The sequence below is a fragment of the Varroa jacobsoni genome, unplaced genomic scaffold, assembly GCF_002532875.2.
Source record: "Varroa jacobsoni isolate VJ856 unplaced genomic scaffold, vjacob_1.0 contig00300, whole genome shotgun sequence".
Taxonomy (NCBI): Eukaryota; Metazoa; Arthropoda; class Arachnida; order Mesostigmata; family Varroidae; genus Varroa; species Varroa jacobsoni.
In genome coordinates, this window is record NW_019214446.1 from 158,055 (window position 1) to 174,826 (window position 16,772).

The 16,772-nt window shown below is 39.3% G+C and overlaps 1 protein-coding gene and 5 non-coding genes across 9 annotated transcripts; 1 reads left to right on the forward strand and 5 right to left on the reverse strand.

Moving 5' to 3' along the window:
• Positions 1 to 992: 992 nt before the first annotated feature.
• On the reverse strand, positions 993 to 7,720 carry LOC111271058 (major egg antigen). Of its 4 annotated transcripts, none has more exons than XM_022851629.2 (4): positions 7,436 to 7,720; positions 2,950 to 3,195; positions 2,377 to 2,615; positions 993 to 1,949 (listed from the first exon to the last, which is right to left on the reverse strand). In XM_022851629.2, the coding sequence occupies exons 1-4, from the start codon at positions 7,450 to 7,452 to the stop codon at positions 1,750 to 1,752; spliced, it is 702 nt and encodes a 233-aa protein (XP_022707364.1). In that variant the 5' UTR covers positions 7,453 to 7,720; the 3' UTR covers positions 993 to 1,749. The 4 variants fall into 4 exon arrangements, with proteins under 4 accessions (XP_022707364.1, XP_022707365.1, XP_022707367.1 ...); XM_022851630.1 differs by having other exon boundaries at positions 2,377 to 2,612; positions 7,436 to 7,717; XM_022851632.2 differs by lacking the exon at positions 7,436 to 7,720 and adding an exon at positions 7,103 to 7,355.
• A 3,909-nt stretch (positions 7,721 to 11,629) lies between these two features.
• On the reverse strand, positions 11,630 to 11,711 carry TRNAL-UAG (transfer RNA leucine (anticodon UAG)). The gene has a single exon. It is a non-coding gene; the product is annotated as a tRNA-Leu (tRNA).
• Positions 11,712 to 12,454: 743 nt separating this feature from the next.
• On the reverse strand, positions 12,455 to 12,526 carry TRNAA-UGC (transfer RNA alanine (anticodon UGC)). Its single transcript has one exon. It is a non-coding gene; the product is annotated as a tRNA-Ala (tRNA).
• Positions 12,527 to 13,250: 724 nt separating this feature from the next.
• On the forward strand, positions 13,251 to 13,322 carry TRNAA-CGC (transfer RNA alanine (anticodon CGC)). The gene has a single exon. It is a non-coding gene; the product is annotated as a tRNA-Ala (tRNA).
• A 297-nt stretch (positions 13,323 to 13,619) lies between these two features.
• On the reverse strand, positions 13,620 to 13,703 carry TRNAL-UAA (transfer RNA leucine (anticodon UAA)). The gene has a single exon. It is a non-coding gene; the product is annotated as a tRNA-Leu (tRNA).
• A 1,055-nt stretch (positions 13,704 to 14,758) lies between these two features.
• Positions 14,759 to 14,830, reverse strand: TRNAE-UUC (transfer RNA glutamic acid (anticodon UUC)). The gene has a single exon. It is a non-coding gene; the product is annotated as a tRNA-Glu (tRNA).
• Between the last annotated feature and the right edge of the window lie 1,942 nt (positions 14,831 to 16,772).

A 16,772-nucleotide genomic window follows, 5' to 3' on the forward strand; every position in this document is an offset into this window, starting at 1 on the left:
AAGAGTTGAAGGCCACTGTGGAAACATTTCTTACCGTATCATGTCACCGTAAACAGGCAAAGATGGTTCAATGTTCACCAGGCAGCGAACAATTCAGCTATTGTATCTCGACTGTTTAACGTACAAAACTCATTATTAAGGGCAACAGCTCAAACGGTCTGTTTGTTACATCAGCAAGTTCGAGGCCGCCGAATACGACAGTCTCATACCTGCTTGGCAAATAGCAGACTTACAGACCCATATTCCATAACGACTGCCTATCGTCAAGCGTACCCTTACATGGTTTGAAACGGCGTGACAATGCCTCCGACTCTATCGCATGATATTCTTGTCTTACACACTGTCGGACATACGTTATATATATAAACACAAGCGGCATGGGCACTACGCGCAGCTCGGCCGGCGCCTGTACAATGGCAGGAAATTTTGTAGCTTCAATGATTTCTACGAACCAGCTCGATCGCGTCGACGTGAACATTACGAAGATGAAGCTGCACGGACGGCGCAACTGCTACCTTCTAACATCAGCGAAAATATGGGAGTTACTGTGAAAGAGCTGTGGCCCTCGGGTGACGGACCCAGAGTGGTGAAACCAGGCCGTTTTGGTCACTGGCCTTGACCTGCAGGACTCTGTCAATCGCTGAAAGTTGTCGGCGTGTTCGGTAGATTCGCTCGGTCCAGCAGCACTGTCTAGTTTGGACACGGAACTTACTGGTAATGGCCATACTGGTCTCGCGCAACCCAAGCGTTTTCTGTCTAATCCAGTATATTTAGAGAATATACAATCATTGGAACAATTACGCAGCCTGTGAATAAGGTTTAGCAAAGATACAGCTTTGGGCAGCGTGAATAAATTAACGCATATATCCTTCTTCAGTGTGTCAATACAGGTCCATGAACAATCATATTTGATCGAGTGTCTATTTGCTTTGAACGGCGCAGTCATCACAGATGATTTTATATCAATAAAAAAAAAAACACTGAACAAGAACTAGATTTTATCATACTAGACATTTTATTTGCAGCAAATTCATAAGTTTCAACGAAAGCCTAGATTTGATTGGCAATGCACGCATTAATTAGCACAATCTACCTTAAACATGACGCAACTTCATACGCGATTTGTACATTGTATTACCTTTTTTAAAGTTATTTCTTTCTTTGTTTTACGTTTACATAACTTTTTTTTTTTTAATTTCATTTTATGTGTTCATGTTGTAAGATGAGTATAAATTGTGGCCTGAATGAGGGTGTGGGTAAAGAGTTTCATCGAGTTGAACGGTTCCACAATCACCATCAAATAGTAGGAATGATGAGACCTCGTTGTACGCTCTCGCGGCTGCCAGCAAGATGAGCTCGGTGTCGATGACGGTCTGTATCGTGTACCAAAATGGGTGAAGTAATGATAATTGCTATATGCGCCGCAACATCTATAGTCGTAATTATTTCTAGTGTATATCAAAAATACATATAGCAGATAAAGCAGGTGTTTGTAAGGCCTGTCCATGCGATGGAGTGACGCAATTCTGAATCTGTTCAGCCAAACGAGGTATGCAGCAATGATATAAAATGTTTCTGATTCTTTCGTCCCGTAGCTTTTAATTGATTGTCGTAATATGTCATTATACGAACCGGCTCAACTGAGCGCTATTAGCAGATGGTAGGCAACCAAACGTAACAGTAGTAGGAAGACTGTGGCATTGGATCAAACGAGTGATTGACCTTACGGCATTTCGAAGTTGGTTATTACTAGTGCGTAGGCGCAGGTCCAACGTTGAAGCATACTTCAGATTTATGTACCTCCGTAGGTTCTGCTTCGACCGTATTGTTGGATGCGATGGGTGCCGTCTGCAATTCCGTACGGCCATGACTAACTCGCTGAGGCTGAGACTGCCTACTCATTTGCGGCTGCTGACCTACAGGCATCTGAGCATGTATTGAAAGTTTACCTGAAAGTTAGCATGAAAGCTGTTTTTCTTTTATACGTTACAATAACAGCATTATAAATTAGGAAAAGCAGTACAATATAGTAATTTATTTGTGTAACTTTATGCGGAACTTAGAACCGTCACTGAATGTTAGTGTGTTTGTTGCTTCTAGTAATTCTGTTGTTATATAGGCTACGCAAATAATCACCATTGCCAACAATAAGCATTCATTTTAAGCGTATTGAGTAATAGCGTATTAAGAACCTTTATCCAGACATATGTTTTTTTGGCAATGTACGGACAACCTAGTCAACAAACTAATAACGTTGTCATTTGAAGTCAATAAACGGCTAATGTTACCCGCATACTAACTGACTGATTAAAGTTGACAAGGATCAAGTGATACGGAAGAGTAACAATCCGCAAGCTGTTTTCTCAGTGGACCTACCCTCAGGGCTGAGATTTGAAGTGACAGTGTCCAGATCTATTCCGTCAGGAAGTTGAATTTCTCTACGGAACTCCTTGCAGCAGGTAGGCGTCTGCGTTTTTGCGTGCACTATAAGCTGGTTCTCAACTGCTTTTACTGTGATCTTCTCTGGCTCGAATTCGTGCATGTCCAATTCAACGAGCAGACAGTTTTTTTCATCGACCTCGGCTTTTACCTCACGCGCTACCTTCTGGAAGCTACTGTTGAAATGAGTACAAATGTTTGTAACTAGGATACCACCTACTGTGCTCCCGTTTTACATTCTGTGACCAAGTAACATTGTGAACCAGAAGAAAATAATCGACCAGCTATATTCCACACAGCAGACAAAAGACTAACGTCAAAATCGTATCGGTTAATATGCCTATTTTTTCGACAAAGTTTTGAGGCATCTCTGATTAACTAGTTCAACAAACATAGCAGTATATGTATATATAAGGTATACGTAAATATATTATATGGATACCATGTTTAATGGATCGTAAAAGTCAAAAATGCGTAGACACGGCGTTTTCCATCAAAGGGGGGACTTACCTGTCGGAGGGGAATTCGAGCTCTTTAAAAATATCATTAAACATGTCGTCTTGGAAGGTTCTGGAATAGCGGTTGAATATTCCGCTAAGCTGTCTGCGAAGATCCCGCTCAGGTCGGTGCATAGCACTCTGCATGATGTCATCAATTTGTCGTCGCACCCTTTGGCGGTATTCATCAAATGAGGAACCGAACACATCCATTGGCACCAGAAACTCGTCGTGATGCGGAAAATCGCCCATTTGGAATCTGTGGTACCAAAAAGTAACCAAAAGAAAATAAATAATATGTCGATTCTTCCGATAAATCTGTCGAATAGTATTATAGATAGATAAGTCCGCAAAAAGATCTATTTAACAGTAGTGAGTTGTAGGAAAAATGATGTCTCAATCAGATATTTGTCTTTACTTTTCTTCTTTTATTATAAAAATGTTTGTTATGCAACATTTGAACCCCCCAACCACGTTGTTCGTTTGCGTAAGTTGATTTGATAACCCGAGGAAACCGAGCTGTGAACTAAAATAATTATTTGTCATAAGCCTCCGGAATCTAATGAATCATATAAAGTCTTATTAAATGAATAAACGTTTACATGGTCACGCAGTTCCGATTAATTTCAAGGGCAGACACAGATGTAAAATAGAAGTTGTTATATATTACTAACCTGACAAAGATTTGTTTAGAATCTTGTTTCAAACATTAATTCTGTTGCTTCAAACGATACTTGAATGCTAATAGAGTAGATCAGGGCAGCAAGTGAACGAGGCCGGTTTTTTTCGAAAGTAACAATTAACACGATAGCCCAACAGCCAACTAGTTAGGTTATTACCTCCTGCTACTGCCTTTTATTTTATTGCCTAGCTTACATCCATATTGTTAAAATCCTAAATCTCAGCCAGTCACACACGCAGAGATATATATGTGTATATATATACTATAAGAAACGCTAATGAAGCCACTTGACCACCCCCTTAAAGATCGATCGTGAATAAATATTCCAGAGTTTCTATTATAAACACCCCGCACCTTTTAGGACGGCTATTAAGAATTTTCGAAATGTTATAGTTCGACCAGTTTAGCAGCAATTGTCTCGTATGATAAGAAGCACAAAAGTAAAGTCTGGCTGCGTTTAACACGGTAAAAGCGTTTGTATGCTGGCAGTATTACGGCATAGTTTTTTGAATATAAATTACGTATACTTCTCTAGCTGAGAGAAGCTTTATGTGTAACATCCGGGACTGCTATAGGCATATACTGCATTCAATTAGGTACGTTCTGTAATCAATTTGGGCTGAAATTAACCTGGCCCTCCCATCAATATTGAACTTCAGTGGCAGAGGAACACGTGCTTGTGGTAAACAGAGATTGGTACATCTATAATAATGCCCCTATAATGGATATCTATACATAAAACATCGCTGTGAATGTAAGAGAAATTGCAATAGTATTTGTCGTATGTGTATCTACATCCTGAAGGTTAGGATCTGGAAGCTTAGCACTAATATGGTCTTTTTTCCGACTGGATGTGAGGCTTGCTCGCCCTATATCATACCATCTGTCTGACTCGAATCGCAGAGTGCTCAGACGATGAATAATGTAAGCTTAATGGACCAATCGACCAGCCAATAAGACAGGCGGTGACATAACCGGCCACTCGGATCACACCGGATGCCACCGGAGGAACCCGGTTTGCTAAAACCTGGTTAGCTGAACACAGTACAAAATTTCACGGCCATATTCCCCTAGAAAAGTTTGTTTATTACCTCTTTCCTACCGAACAACGGGATATTTATGTGCTGAATTTCATTCACATATGTAAACTGCTTTCATAATCGCAATGTATAATAATAGAACAAGAAGTAAAAAAAAGAGCCGCAGGACTGAATTTGAAACCAAGTCGATACCACTGAACAGCTTAGCGAAATATCAGGCATGCGTGATTATACAAAAGCAGCAGCCTTATCAGAATGATTTAGGACATAACCTGTCCTGATCGCAGGAACTAACTGTAACGATCAGTCGGTGAATTTACTTGATTGTTCGTAATAGACGTATCGGTGAGCCGGTGTTATTCATCGACCTTAGGTATAAAGTATGATCGTATCCATTTGTCCGTTTTCGGAAATGACATGGACACAACACAATGGCATTGTTGCAAGCAAGTGTCCGAAAAGAAAGAAACGAAATAAGGCAATAGTTCTAGTAAAAGCCATGCTGACAAAAATAAAATAATCCTCTGAACAGGGAATCTTAGGCCAAGGCCCTTTGAGATGTTGCTCATACCCCGTACAAGAAGCAGGCCACCAAGAAAAGCGGGACTAGGTCAGTCTCCTTGAATTATATCAAACCTGTGTTCGATTTGTTTTGCCAGATGCAGTGAACGAATGCGTCAAGGTCCACCACGAGGTCGCAGCGACCATTGCTTTAAACGCGAACCCGCTAAGCAGGGCTGTTCACTGCGCGTTAGGCAACTCTGCAGTCGAATAGAGCTTTCGAGCAATTGAGTCGAGACATCGTACCACTCAGGGCTGCAAGCGGGGAGTTGAGACGGCTACACTAAGCCTAGCCTATACATGGATGAAGGCAAGCGGCTGCCTAGGCGAATCTTCTGCGAGGGCACTGCCCATAAAGCCTCTGCTAATAAAGGGTACAGTCAAGCAAGGCACTGTCATCACGCATTTACCGATTAAAACGTTTTGAATAGACTGTGCAGTGGGAAGGATGCAGTCGGTGGAAAATTTCATTTCGGCATGTCCATACGCTATAATATTGTATTCATGTAACAGTCAGCCGGTAAATTCCCGTCAAACGGGAATATTCTTCGCTTCAAACAAAAAGTAAAATTTAGGGATGTCGCTCCTCCTGCATAATGTCTCGACAAATGGTAGAGAAGATACGCCATCTACAGGCATCTTCCTATCAAAATACATTTTTTACATACATAGACATTTGTCAATCTGGATACCTGTAAAACGATCTCTCGTTATTCAAGATGCAATTCAATAAATTTGTCGAGTAATCGAAGAAAAAGACACTTCGGCAGCGCAGTGAGCGTCAGTGACTGTTATTACTCTTAACCCGATATCGGGATAGGTTTAAGAATTTTACAGAATCTACGAAAGGATTTGTGTTTGTTACAACACGACTTAATCATGACTCAGCAAGGTTGGCAGGTAGAAGTGACGAAAATCCTACACATTTATAACAACGTCAATCGTGTCTTCAACTTACTAGACGAACGAAAATTCAGTGCAGATACTATTGGGAGGTTCTATAATTGATTGTCATGATCAGTTAATTCTATATTTACATGAAGCATCGGCTTTTCTCTACCATCCTGGCCATGTCAGCATCCAAAGGCTTCAAACTGATCGTTCGAGGCATCGCCGTGCGTTATTTTCGACTCACGGAAGTTGCTCGTTGCATAGAACTAGTAGCGACCGCTAACTATCACCGTATAGTTAAAAAATAATTAGTAAAACTTAAGAAATACATCAGTGAGGTACAAGGAAAAAAGTGGCAAGCATATAACGCATACATGTTAATGTACCGGTATTATTGATATATCAAGTCGGGCTTTGTAATTATCGCGAAGTAAGTAGGTCATGCTCGTAGAGACAACGCTTAGCTATAGGTTCTTGCTTAAACAGAGAAATTATTGAAAATCTTAAAAAAAAAAGATAAGTACCACGCTCTCTCCCACCACAAAAATGGTATATTATACAATTTTTACACAAGTTGCTACTATGCATCAACGTCCATACAGAATGGATCACTTTCCGGGCCCTAATAGCTGACAAGATGAATGGGCATTCTGGAACATCGGCTTTCATTAATACACCGCCTTCGATAGTACCGCATGAGCGGATACTTCGAATAAATAGAAACGTTTGTATTCAGCTAGGCAGCTTGCGTGCGAAAGGAATCAGCACTTCGATCCGAGGACGCACATAATAGGACCGCAGTGACGTTGATGATGCGACTGCATGGAAAATAAAATACGCTTACTTACATTGTGTTTGGTTGGACCAGAATGCCTGTATCTACAGTCACTAATTCTATCCATTTACAACAATTTCGATACGCTTTCTATGTAATATGTAGTAGCTACGATTAGTACAATTAGAACAGTAAAAAGTAACTTTGCACAGCTCACAGAGGATGTACGCGCAACTTCACGTACTTGGTATTTTAGTCTCGTCAAGGATCTAAAAATAAAAGCCGTTTCTGGTTTACACCTTCTTTTCTTTCTTTCTTTCTTTCTTTCTAGCGCACTTTTTTAGCAACAACACAGCACAGCGTACGAATAAGCACAATATATAGGTAAGAAAAACAGGAATTTCTCTAACTTGAAGGCTTGTTTGCTTTGTGGTGTGAGTTTTGAGCCTGGGCGCTCGAGTCAGATCTATCTATATGGGTGGGTCGCGATGGTGGCGACACCCGAACATACACTCTTCCGTTTTCTCTCATAACGTATAGTTTCACTTACTCTCGGAAACGACTCATCGCGATGTTTCTCCAGACGCCTGGACGAAGCTAGAATGTGTGCGTATGCCTAGTACCAACCGACCGCACTCCGAGGCGTTCTGGCTCAAAGTTGACGAGCTCACTCGAGAGAGTTCTCTGGGGAGTTCTCTTTCCCTCACGCGTTTAGCTCGCTACGTGTGCCAGACTATAGATTAGTTTGGCCGGTTTTTCAGGTAAACCTCAGCCAAATGTTTGTTGGTTAGCGTTGAGCTGCGTCGGCTCTTATCATGCAGCACAGATTCGCATGTAGCACACTATCGTGCGGTAATATATGAATGGAGACGCTGAGTGGTTAAGTGGCAATAGGTATAACTGACACTTTAAATAACAACTGAGTAGAAAACCAGTTGTGGGCAAACGGCTACAAGTCGTTTGCAGCTAATGTCGCCACATTTGGCAGATAGCGAAGTGCAACCACGTCGGGTTGGGTGAGCGTGATTGGGCAAATAAATCAACGAACAGAACAAGCAGAGTAGTATGATTCTTTCTCCTTACAGGAGGTGAACACGGACACAGCAGAGAAATGTGGTCACAGCGGCTTACGCTTTGACAGTCGACGATCGGTGTTCAATGCTTGTTCACTGCGAGCAGAACACGGTGACGCCGTGTGAGAAATAGTCACCGTCGCGTCCCGGGACGATGACTTATGCGTGCGACGACGAGGGCAATCGCGTCTAACGCGCTAAAACGGTTTTGTTTCGCTCTGCGGCGCACGAAAAGGTTACGGCCTGGCATAGTACAACAAGCGCGCCTCAAACCTTCCTCGCAATGTTGTCTACTTCAGAAGTCCACGAAACGACTTCGCCTGATTTCGTCCATGGACAGCCAAGTCTGCTGCTGCCAGCAGTTCGATCACATCGTGAACAAGAGGTGACGTCAGATGAGAGCAGCAAAAATCATGTTGTTTCAAGTTGACTCTTTCGAAACGATTGCAGAATCGTCACGGCTCTGACCGTGGCAAATATCTGTTAGTTGCTGGGTCCGCTACTTGTGTTGCTCTTTGGGTTTCTGTTTTGATGTGACTCTGACTTCTGATCGGTACGTCGTACCCTGAGAATATGACTGCCGTATGTAGACGCTGACAGTCACAAGGAAAATATGTGTAAATGAGCTAACGTCGTTGACAGCCTGCCTCAGACGAGATGAGGATTTGGCGCGAAAAGGCAAAAACGGAGCTTACAGAGGTCCTTACTGTGGTAAGCGACGTTGTCCTTGCCCCGTACAGATTCCTTTGGAACGCTGCTTCTGCCACAGCTGCGAACCCGCAGCGCAAGTCGAGTATAAAAAAAAAGGCGGTTTTTTTTTACCTTTTCTCATATAAAGGGACGCGCACAAAAGACGCTGTCAATCAGCATCTAAACACCTGTAAAAGAATATAGAAATAGCATTGTTACCGTTGTGATATGGGTAGCCAGGGCTGTTGTGAGAGCCCAGGCTAAATGCGTGTGCTCACTGGGAATTGGTGATCTTTCGAATATTAAAAAGTAGCTCTAAATAGTATACTGCTATTGTATGTTATGATAAGCAGCTAAGTTGTTTCGTGTGACCGTTTATCGGAATCTCGAGAGTTACATTGATTATTGCTTGGTTTAATCGCTCTAAAAAACTGCTAAGCTACATATGGCTCTATGGATACCTAGGGAGAGTCTTTAGACTAACGCTCTGAGTAGCTGTACACCCTCAAACTAAGCGAGCTTACATATACTGATATGCATACGAACACTGCCAGCATTTAGCACGGTATATCGTTATTTTTCCAACAATGAAAATTAGATTTTGTATATATAGATTCAGTTTTACTACGGTAAGATCATACTTCATCTAACAGGCAGCATGGCCTATTTTTTGTTATCCACAACTGACCGTATGAATTTTCACTAGCGCTCATTTTGCTGTTGTAAAACGGTACAAAAATTTAATGTACATCGATCTAAATATAGTTACAGACTGCTAGACAATAAAATACTTGCAGATATACAGACTTTTTCAAAGGCAAAAAATCCTCTCGCTTTTCTAAATATTAAAACTATTTATTTACTGCGATACATATTATCCGAAGTAATTCGTCAAAAAAGGAACACCTCTTTGTTGCTAGCAAGTATGGGTATTGTCCTCTATTTTTCCAGTACGAATTCTAAAATGCTAATGGTGATCTTATTTAATTAAATTAAAAATTGTGGTATTCTTACAAATTAAATAACTGGCTATGAGCAAGCATCGAATAAACGATTACATCGGTCGAAATTTTAAGTAGACGGAGTGAATTGACACTTCGAAGAACAGTCCGAATAATGTGAAGTCTTTGTGAGGCTTCAAAATTTATGACCAATTTTTCAAGCAAACATAGAGCTTAGTAAACTAAACATTCTACCTTATGGGAGCGCTGGCACCGTTAAAGGATAAGGATGGTATTTACGTGTGTGTTAGCGACCCGGTCCTGTCTCAGGAGATTTCTTGTCTTGCATCTTTGACCCCGTCGGCTGAATCCATAATTAAAATAGCTTCTTTCGCGATTAATAGATAATCTGTTAATTAATTAGATCTTAGATGAAACTGGTCTGTGCAATAAACACTGTCCTCTTAAATCCTACTCTAGAGAGCGTTAACCGAAAATTTTTTACCTAAATTTTACGCAGTGAATTTTTATCTTCAAGCACGAACGGTTGAATATGAAAAGTCAAACGTATCTTCGTCATCCAATCGTTCAACAATAATTCTTCAATAGATATTTTAATTCAATTTAAGAAATTACTAAAATCATGGATTTTACTTGGCAATTTTTCTCAAAAAAGGAGTTGCATACGTTTTTGTATCGCTGTCCATGTGAATGTCCACCAAAAAGAGAGATACCAAAAAACTACTTTGATACAATACAATTTAGATAACCCTTTTAAGGAGTCACGTTCTACAAAAAATAAAATATTACTTGAATTTATTTTTTTGCTACAATAACTAATAACTTACTAATGCGTAATCTGTCAAATGAGAGAAAGATCGTTCCGCTTTTCAAACAAAGTGCCTCGTACAGAGTTTGTTCATCCTTATTATTATTGAAAAACTGCAGAATACATTTTGTTACAATATATCATTGCTCTCTTCCATATTATTTACATTGGCTATATCAAATTGTTACACCTCTTTTTACGTTAACTATTAATTAATTTCGTGCATATATAGCAATAATAACGTGCAAACAAGCTTGTCGAATTCACACGTGACGGGGCCGCCCTATCAACCGTTCCCGCTATATGTATTTACTACTAATGGTGACGACAATGTAGTTAGTCCCGTGACTGCATTACTCTTTCATTCTATATATGCATGATTCACCTCATGCATATATATAGGTTACATTATAACCAGCAACGAATTTACCGGCCTGTCGTTACTTGAGCCTTCTCTCTATGTTGGCCACTCACAAATATGTCACGAAAACCACTATGCCTACGTCTGTTATAGAGATGTTCGCTATCGTTCCCTAGCTCTCTCGCCTTTTTTCGGTTTTTTTTTTCAAACAGACAGCATCGACAAAACAGTTCAGTGTGAGGTGCACCCTCAGCCTGACAAAAAAAAGGAACAATGAAAAACAAAAATCAATTTCATTGTCAATGATTATGAGGTGTACAATATAATAACGAGACGTAAAAATTGGTTTAGTTTTCTTCCTGGCTAACCGTCGGCCTTGACTGTCTGATGACTTCCGGCTCTGGAGTTGGTTATCCGCAGTTTTTGGCTAAAGTTAGATTGGATAGGGTAAGACCTAAAAAACCTGGTGATTTGACAGTGAACTTGCTGGCCGGAAGGTAAGACGTAGTATTACTACAAGCTGAGTAGAACATAACAAAGGAAAATAAGTGGGCTGAATAATGGAAAAATTTAGTCTTCCAAGTAAATTGAAGGCCGCTTCAAGTTTGCGAGGACCTGAAGGAAATACCGTTGAGCTTCGTCCAGAAGAAAAGTGTACATCCGGCTTTTCCTTCGAACATTATCTTATGACAAATAATTAATCTAACAGAAGTTATCCTATGCTATACGTAAAATATGTAAGCTCAATAAAAATATTCTTCGTTTACACAAGTTATCTAATCCTTTTATAAACATGCAAGTTGCGCGACAGTAACTTTAAACCAAAAATTAAATTTGAGTAAAATTTTATTGGCAGCGGTGGGGTTCGAACCCACGCCTCCGAAGAGACTGGTGCCTAAAACCAGCGCCTTAGACCACTCGGCCACGCTACCACGAGCACCGACCCCCTTGAATGATGTTTTCTAGCATTCTACAAAAAAAAAGAATAGTTTCTCATGCATTCCATGGACTACGTTTAAAGAACTAAATGATTTTGATGCAACATTTTTCAGCTTATTGACGCATTCTGATTACGGTGGTTCGCCAAAACATCATTATGCCATGAAGGCTGCTATCCGTGAATAGCTGATTCGTACAGTCATCACAGAGGGCGCTGCGTTCTAATTTAAAAACGTCACCGATGCAAGCAACAATGAGTATCTATAGGCCGTCGAAAACAGCGGTAAACTCTTTAAATCAGGACGCAGCGCCCTCTGTGATGACTGCACGAATCAGCCATTCACGGAGGTACCTCGAGGTAGCAGTCTTCATGGCATAATGATGTTTTGGCGACTCATCGCATCCAGGATGCATTAATGAGTATCTATTGAAAACGACAAATTTACGCTGTTACGCATTTATAGAAGGACAAAAATAAATTCGCATGTCTTTAGTAAGCTCACATGGATATATATCACATGCGCTAGGAGAATCGCCACTTAATCAGGGATTACTAAATTGCCGCAACTTTAGCCTTCATGCTAAGTCGAAAACTGTGTAAAGTGCTTATATTTCCAAGAGGTATATCTAATATCTTATCATTTGATGCGAATCTGAGATTTGAGGCATTTGTTCCAGTACACAGGGTAAAAATACAGCTTTAAATACAGCTTTCGAAGAGAAACGATAAAACAAGTGGAGATGCCGGGGATCGAACCCGGGGCCTTTCACATGCAAAGCGAACGCTCTACCACTGAGCTACATCCCCACGTTGACCCACACCGAGAAAAACGTTATCAGTGTGGGGCAATTTTTTGGAAAACATTTTCCTCTTATTTTTAGGCATAAGATAATGTGCTGCTAACAGGTCGTCTGTGTTATGGAAAGTTTAGTTCGTATTTAAGTGATGCTGCGACAAGTAAGCTATGAAACGTGTGAAAACTTTAAATCTGAATAAAATAGTTTCAGAACAAATGAACCTCAAATAGCTGGTTCCACTTCTCCAGATAAAAAGTAAAAAATAAACTAAATTAAGAAACCAAAAATTCTGTAATATTAAGCTAGATATTCGAATCGTAACTGCCTTTACAATGGTCTTGGATTATTGAACCGTTTAATGTAGCGTTCTGTGCAGGCTAATGCTAACAGGCACCGCATTTACTCGCCGGCTGTTTCGTAGCTAACTACAACAGTTAGTAATATAGAGTACTCGCTATCTAACTTCAAACAATTACCAATCTATCTTATTTATCTTCAATATCATACCTACAACCTATATTATAGATATAAATTATATCTATAACCATGGTCCACCCTTTTCTATGCATATCACAAAATTCGCGTTTAATTTTGATGTGCAGCTAGAGGAGTATTCCTTTGTCGATGCGTCTTTGTTCAGAACTAGATAATGTAATCAAGTATTCAATATTATATTATTTTTACAGACGTTTCTGGCCCATGACTTGAGTTGGGAGACGCACGAACCACTCGTAGGGGATGTAGCTCAGTGGTAGAGCGTTCGCTTCGCATGTGAAAGGCCCCGGGTTCAATCCCCGGCATCTCCACTTTAGTTGCAGTTATTTCTAGATGGAATCATAGTTTACATATATGGTTTGGGTATTTTACAGTAGGTTTGTAATTGGAAATCCAAACGTACGTAATAAAAAAAAAACTCAACGGGTGATTCTTCGCGTCGTACAAATTCAGACATTACCCCTATGTAACTGACAGCACTTTTTGTACTTCGCACTTACAAACAACTTCACTTACTACTTTCTCTATATATATTTATTTTACCTACGTCGTGGCGAATTTTACAAGAAATTAAAACACTTCATAAGACTCTTTTACAAAAATTCCTGTGTCAGAAGTGGGGTTCGAACCCACGCCCTCTTTCGAGGAGCAGAGCTTAAATCTGCCGCCTTAGACCACTCGGCCATTCTAACTGGGTACAGCAATCGCTCTCAAGCCTTTACTAGTACACTCGGCCATACCGTCGTCTGAGTCATTTCAATTCATTATGTGACCTGGGAAAAGCACGTATACCTGCAAGTAAAATCAAAATTTAATTTCATATAACTTGTCGTAGAACAAATACCCGTCAAATATCAAGTATGTGCAAGTAGCAACACATTAATTTATGCTACGCACCGTTTGAACAAAGTAATTGTGCATGGCGGAAAAAAGATAGCACTTAGGCATAGTTTGAAATTCATTTAATATAATAAAATTAGCTGAACATAACTGAGTCATTGTACAAAAAGAAAAAAACATGATTTCCTTGCAAATACCATTAAAAATTTGAATTGAATATTGATATGTTAACGTCGACGTTATACCCTTGACGACGGATTACTTTTACAACACTGTTCAGTATTTTAGAAGACCTATGGCGATTACACAATTCAAAGCAATAAAACGGAGCACCGTTCTGTATTAATAGATACGCAATCAAGCAAAATATATATCAGAACTTAATTTTGAACAAATACATTAATATCTAATGGAACGTGAGCCTTATCGCTTGACTGCGGGAAATATGTACTTCACAAATCAGCGTGTTAGACCATGTCCAACAATACGCGATGAGCATTATCTTTCGGCAGACGTAATCAAATAGATAAGCCGGCCCATAACTTTTATAAATATAGGATTAGGTACTCTGGCGTGTAAGACAACACGACTCGAAAAACACCAAAGGATTGCCTTCACTATTAATATCACCGGTAAAAATGGTTATCGGCAGTCACTATTACATAGAATAAACTACAAAATTCATTTCAAAATACTGTGGTTACATGCACAGCGTTAGCAAACATTTCTCTAATGATTACATGTAGGACTAATTATTAGATTTTCTTTTTTTAAATACCGTGGTATATAAGTGTATTCCAGTTATGCGATGATAATGGCCACGATCTGTGGTAAAACTGTGCATGTATATTATAAATAAAGATAACGCTCAAAGCACTATATTGAAATGTAAAAGATTTCAAAATTTTTCCGACGCCGGGAATTGAACCCGGGCCGCCTGGGTGAAAACCAGGAATCCTAGCCACTAGACCACGCCGGAGACGGCATATCAATGCTTAGATAGAATATTCAAGTTACTTTATAGTCCTTCTTTGTACGAAGATCAAATTGTACAGAATTTTTGCTTGGTAGACGTTATTGCCGTAACCGATGTGATTAATATATAAGCCATCGTTATAAGACTAGTCCGCAGAAGTATATACTTAACTACTCTTGTCTAAGATAGGTAGCAAATAATGTCTAATGCAACAGCGAATTCCCTTCACAATTGACTATCAGAATTTAAAAGTTGGATTAAAATGCTACGTCTATATAGAAATTGTGGATTCATTTGAGAATAGAAATCAAGAGTTATTAGTTTTTGTGAAAAATTCACGTTTGCCGGTAACTATAATTATTGATTGAAAGCATTGTATTAAATACTGATGTATAACTTCAAGTTAATAGATCCCAATAGGGGAAATCTGTATGATTCTTGAATTAATAATCGGGTTACCTGATATAAGTGAATACATTAAGATTATTTTTATGGTTTTGCTAACGTTCGATTATCGCGGAACCATTAATAAAGATTTTTAGCGTCCCGTAAAAATATCGCGTGAACATTGTTCCTCTTAAACATATAATGATTATTAAGTTTGAATTAGCCATCTTGAATAAGGTGTGGATATTAAGAAAAAAATTATTAAAAATATGTAAAATTCTACGTAATCCAGTTTTATTAGCCATCATCTAACAATATGATCTAATCTAATATTGACTTGTCGAAGCGTATCGCCAGTTTTTCTAGGAAGATGGCTTTCAAGTTATGTATCTCGAGTAAAATAGGTGGCGTCAGGTCGGCATCGTGTGGCATTTGAAAGCTTTGTTGAAACACCTTTTTCATATTTAAAATACAGCGCCATAAATATGGGTGAAATTTCTGAAAATAAATTACTATGTTTTACAATTTTATTACGATGTAGACATAAATGCTGCCCAGACACACTAAAAAGAAATTTTCTGTTTATTGTTGAAATGCGTTCTTAGAAGAAATAGTTCAAAGATGATTTTGTCACTTTCATTCTGGAAAATTGTTGAAATCTGGAATTGAAAATCCTTGTAGTGGTTCAAAAACGTTAATGATATGACCATAAAATTGAGCAATGCTGACACATGAATTGCCATAACATCACCGAGCGTACCATCACTACCAAATGGTTTTAAATCACTTAAACAAAGCTGACGACAAAAAGAAGCTCGATATTTGGGCGCTACATGAACTGATGTAGAATAATTTACTCGTTTGTATTTCTACTCGCGAGGTTTCATGTATACACAAAAAAACAGCCACTTCTAAAGTGTTTCATCACGAACTGCGAGAAACAGATCACGTACAAATAAAAACAATGTACTCTACGATCTGTAGCAAAGCTCAGACTGGCAACTAAGAAGGTAACTCTAGGTGCTTTTTTGGGTTTAGAAAGGCTTTATGAGTTGGTTCAGCGTGGCGAAACGGCTAATTCGTACCTCTGCTGTCAACGTTAACAGAATTACAACAAGCCATTAAAAAAAACTGAATGGGTGAACTTAACTGAATTGAAAGATGGCGTTGCCTGCCACCATGATAACGCCGGACTACACACATGTTTAACCTGTCTCGCTTTCTGCGTAACTTCCTTATTGGTGTTAATTCAGTTTCAATAGAGGGATGCAACAATCACTTAATCATCTTGTTCATTCACAAGCCATAGGGAAGGAAAGTTCTACAGAAAGAGGATTATGGCATATCCAGAAAAATGGCACAAGGGTATCGTTCAACATGGCTTATATTTAGTTTAGTAATATTATTTTAAAGTAAAAGACATTTGTTTCAATTTCCGCTTAAACACTCAGTAGTTTTTCAACAACCCAAGATTACACTATCGTACTTAACTCATAGAACAAACAGAATCATAAAACGCGATATTTTATTGGCAATCATGGCATGGTGTGATACTGGA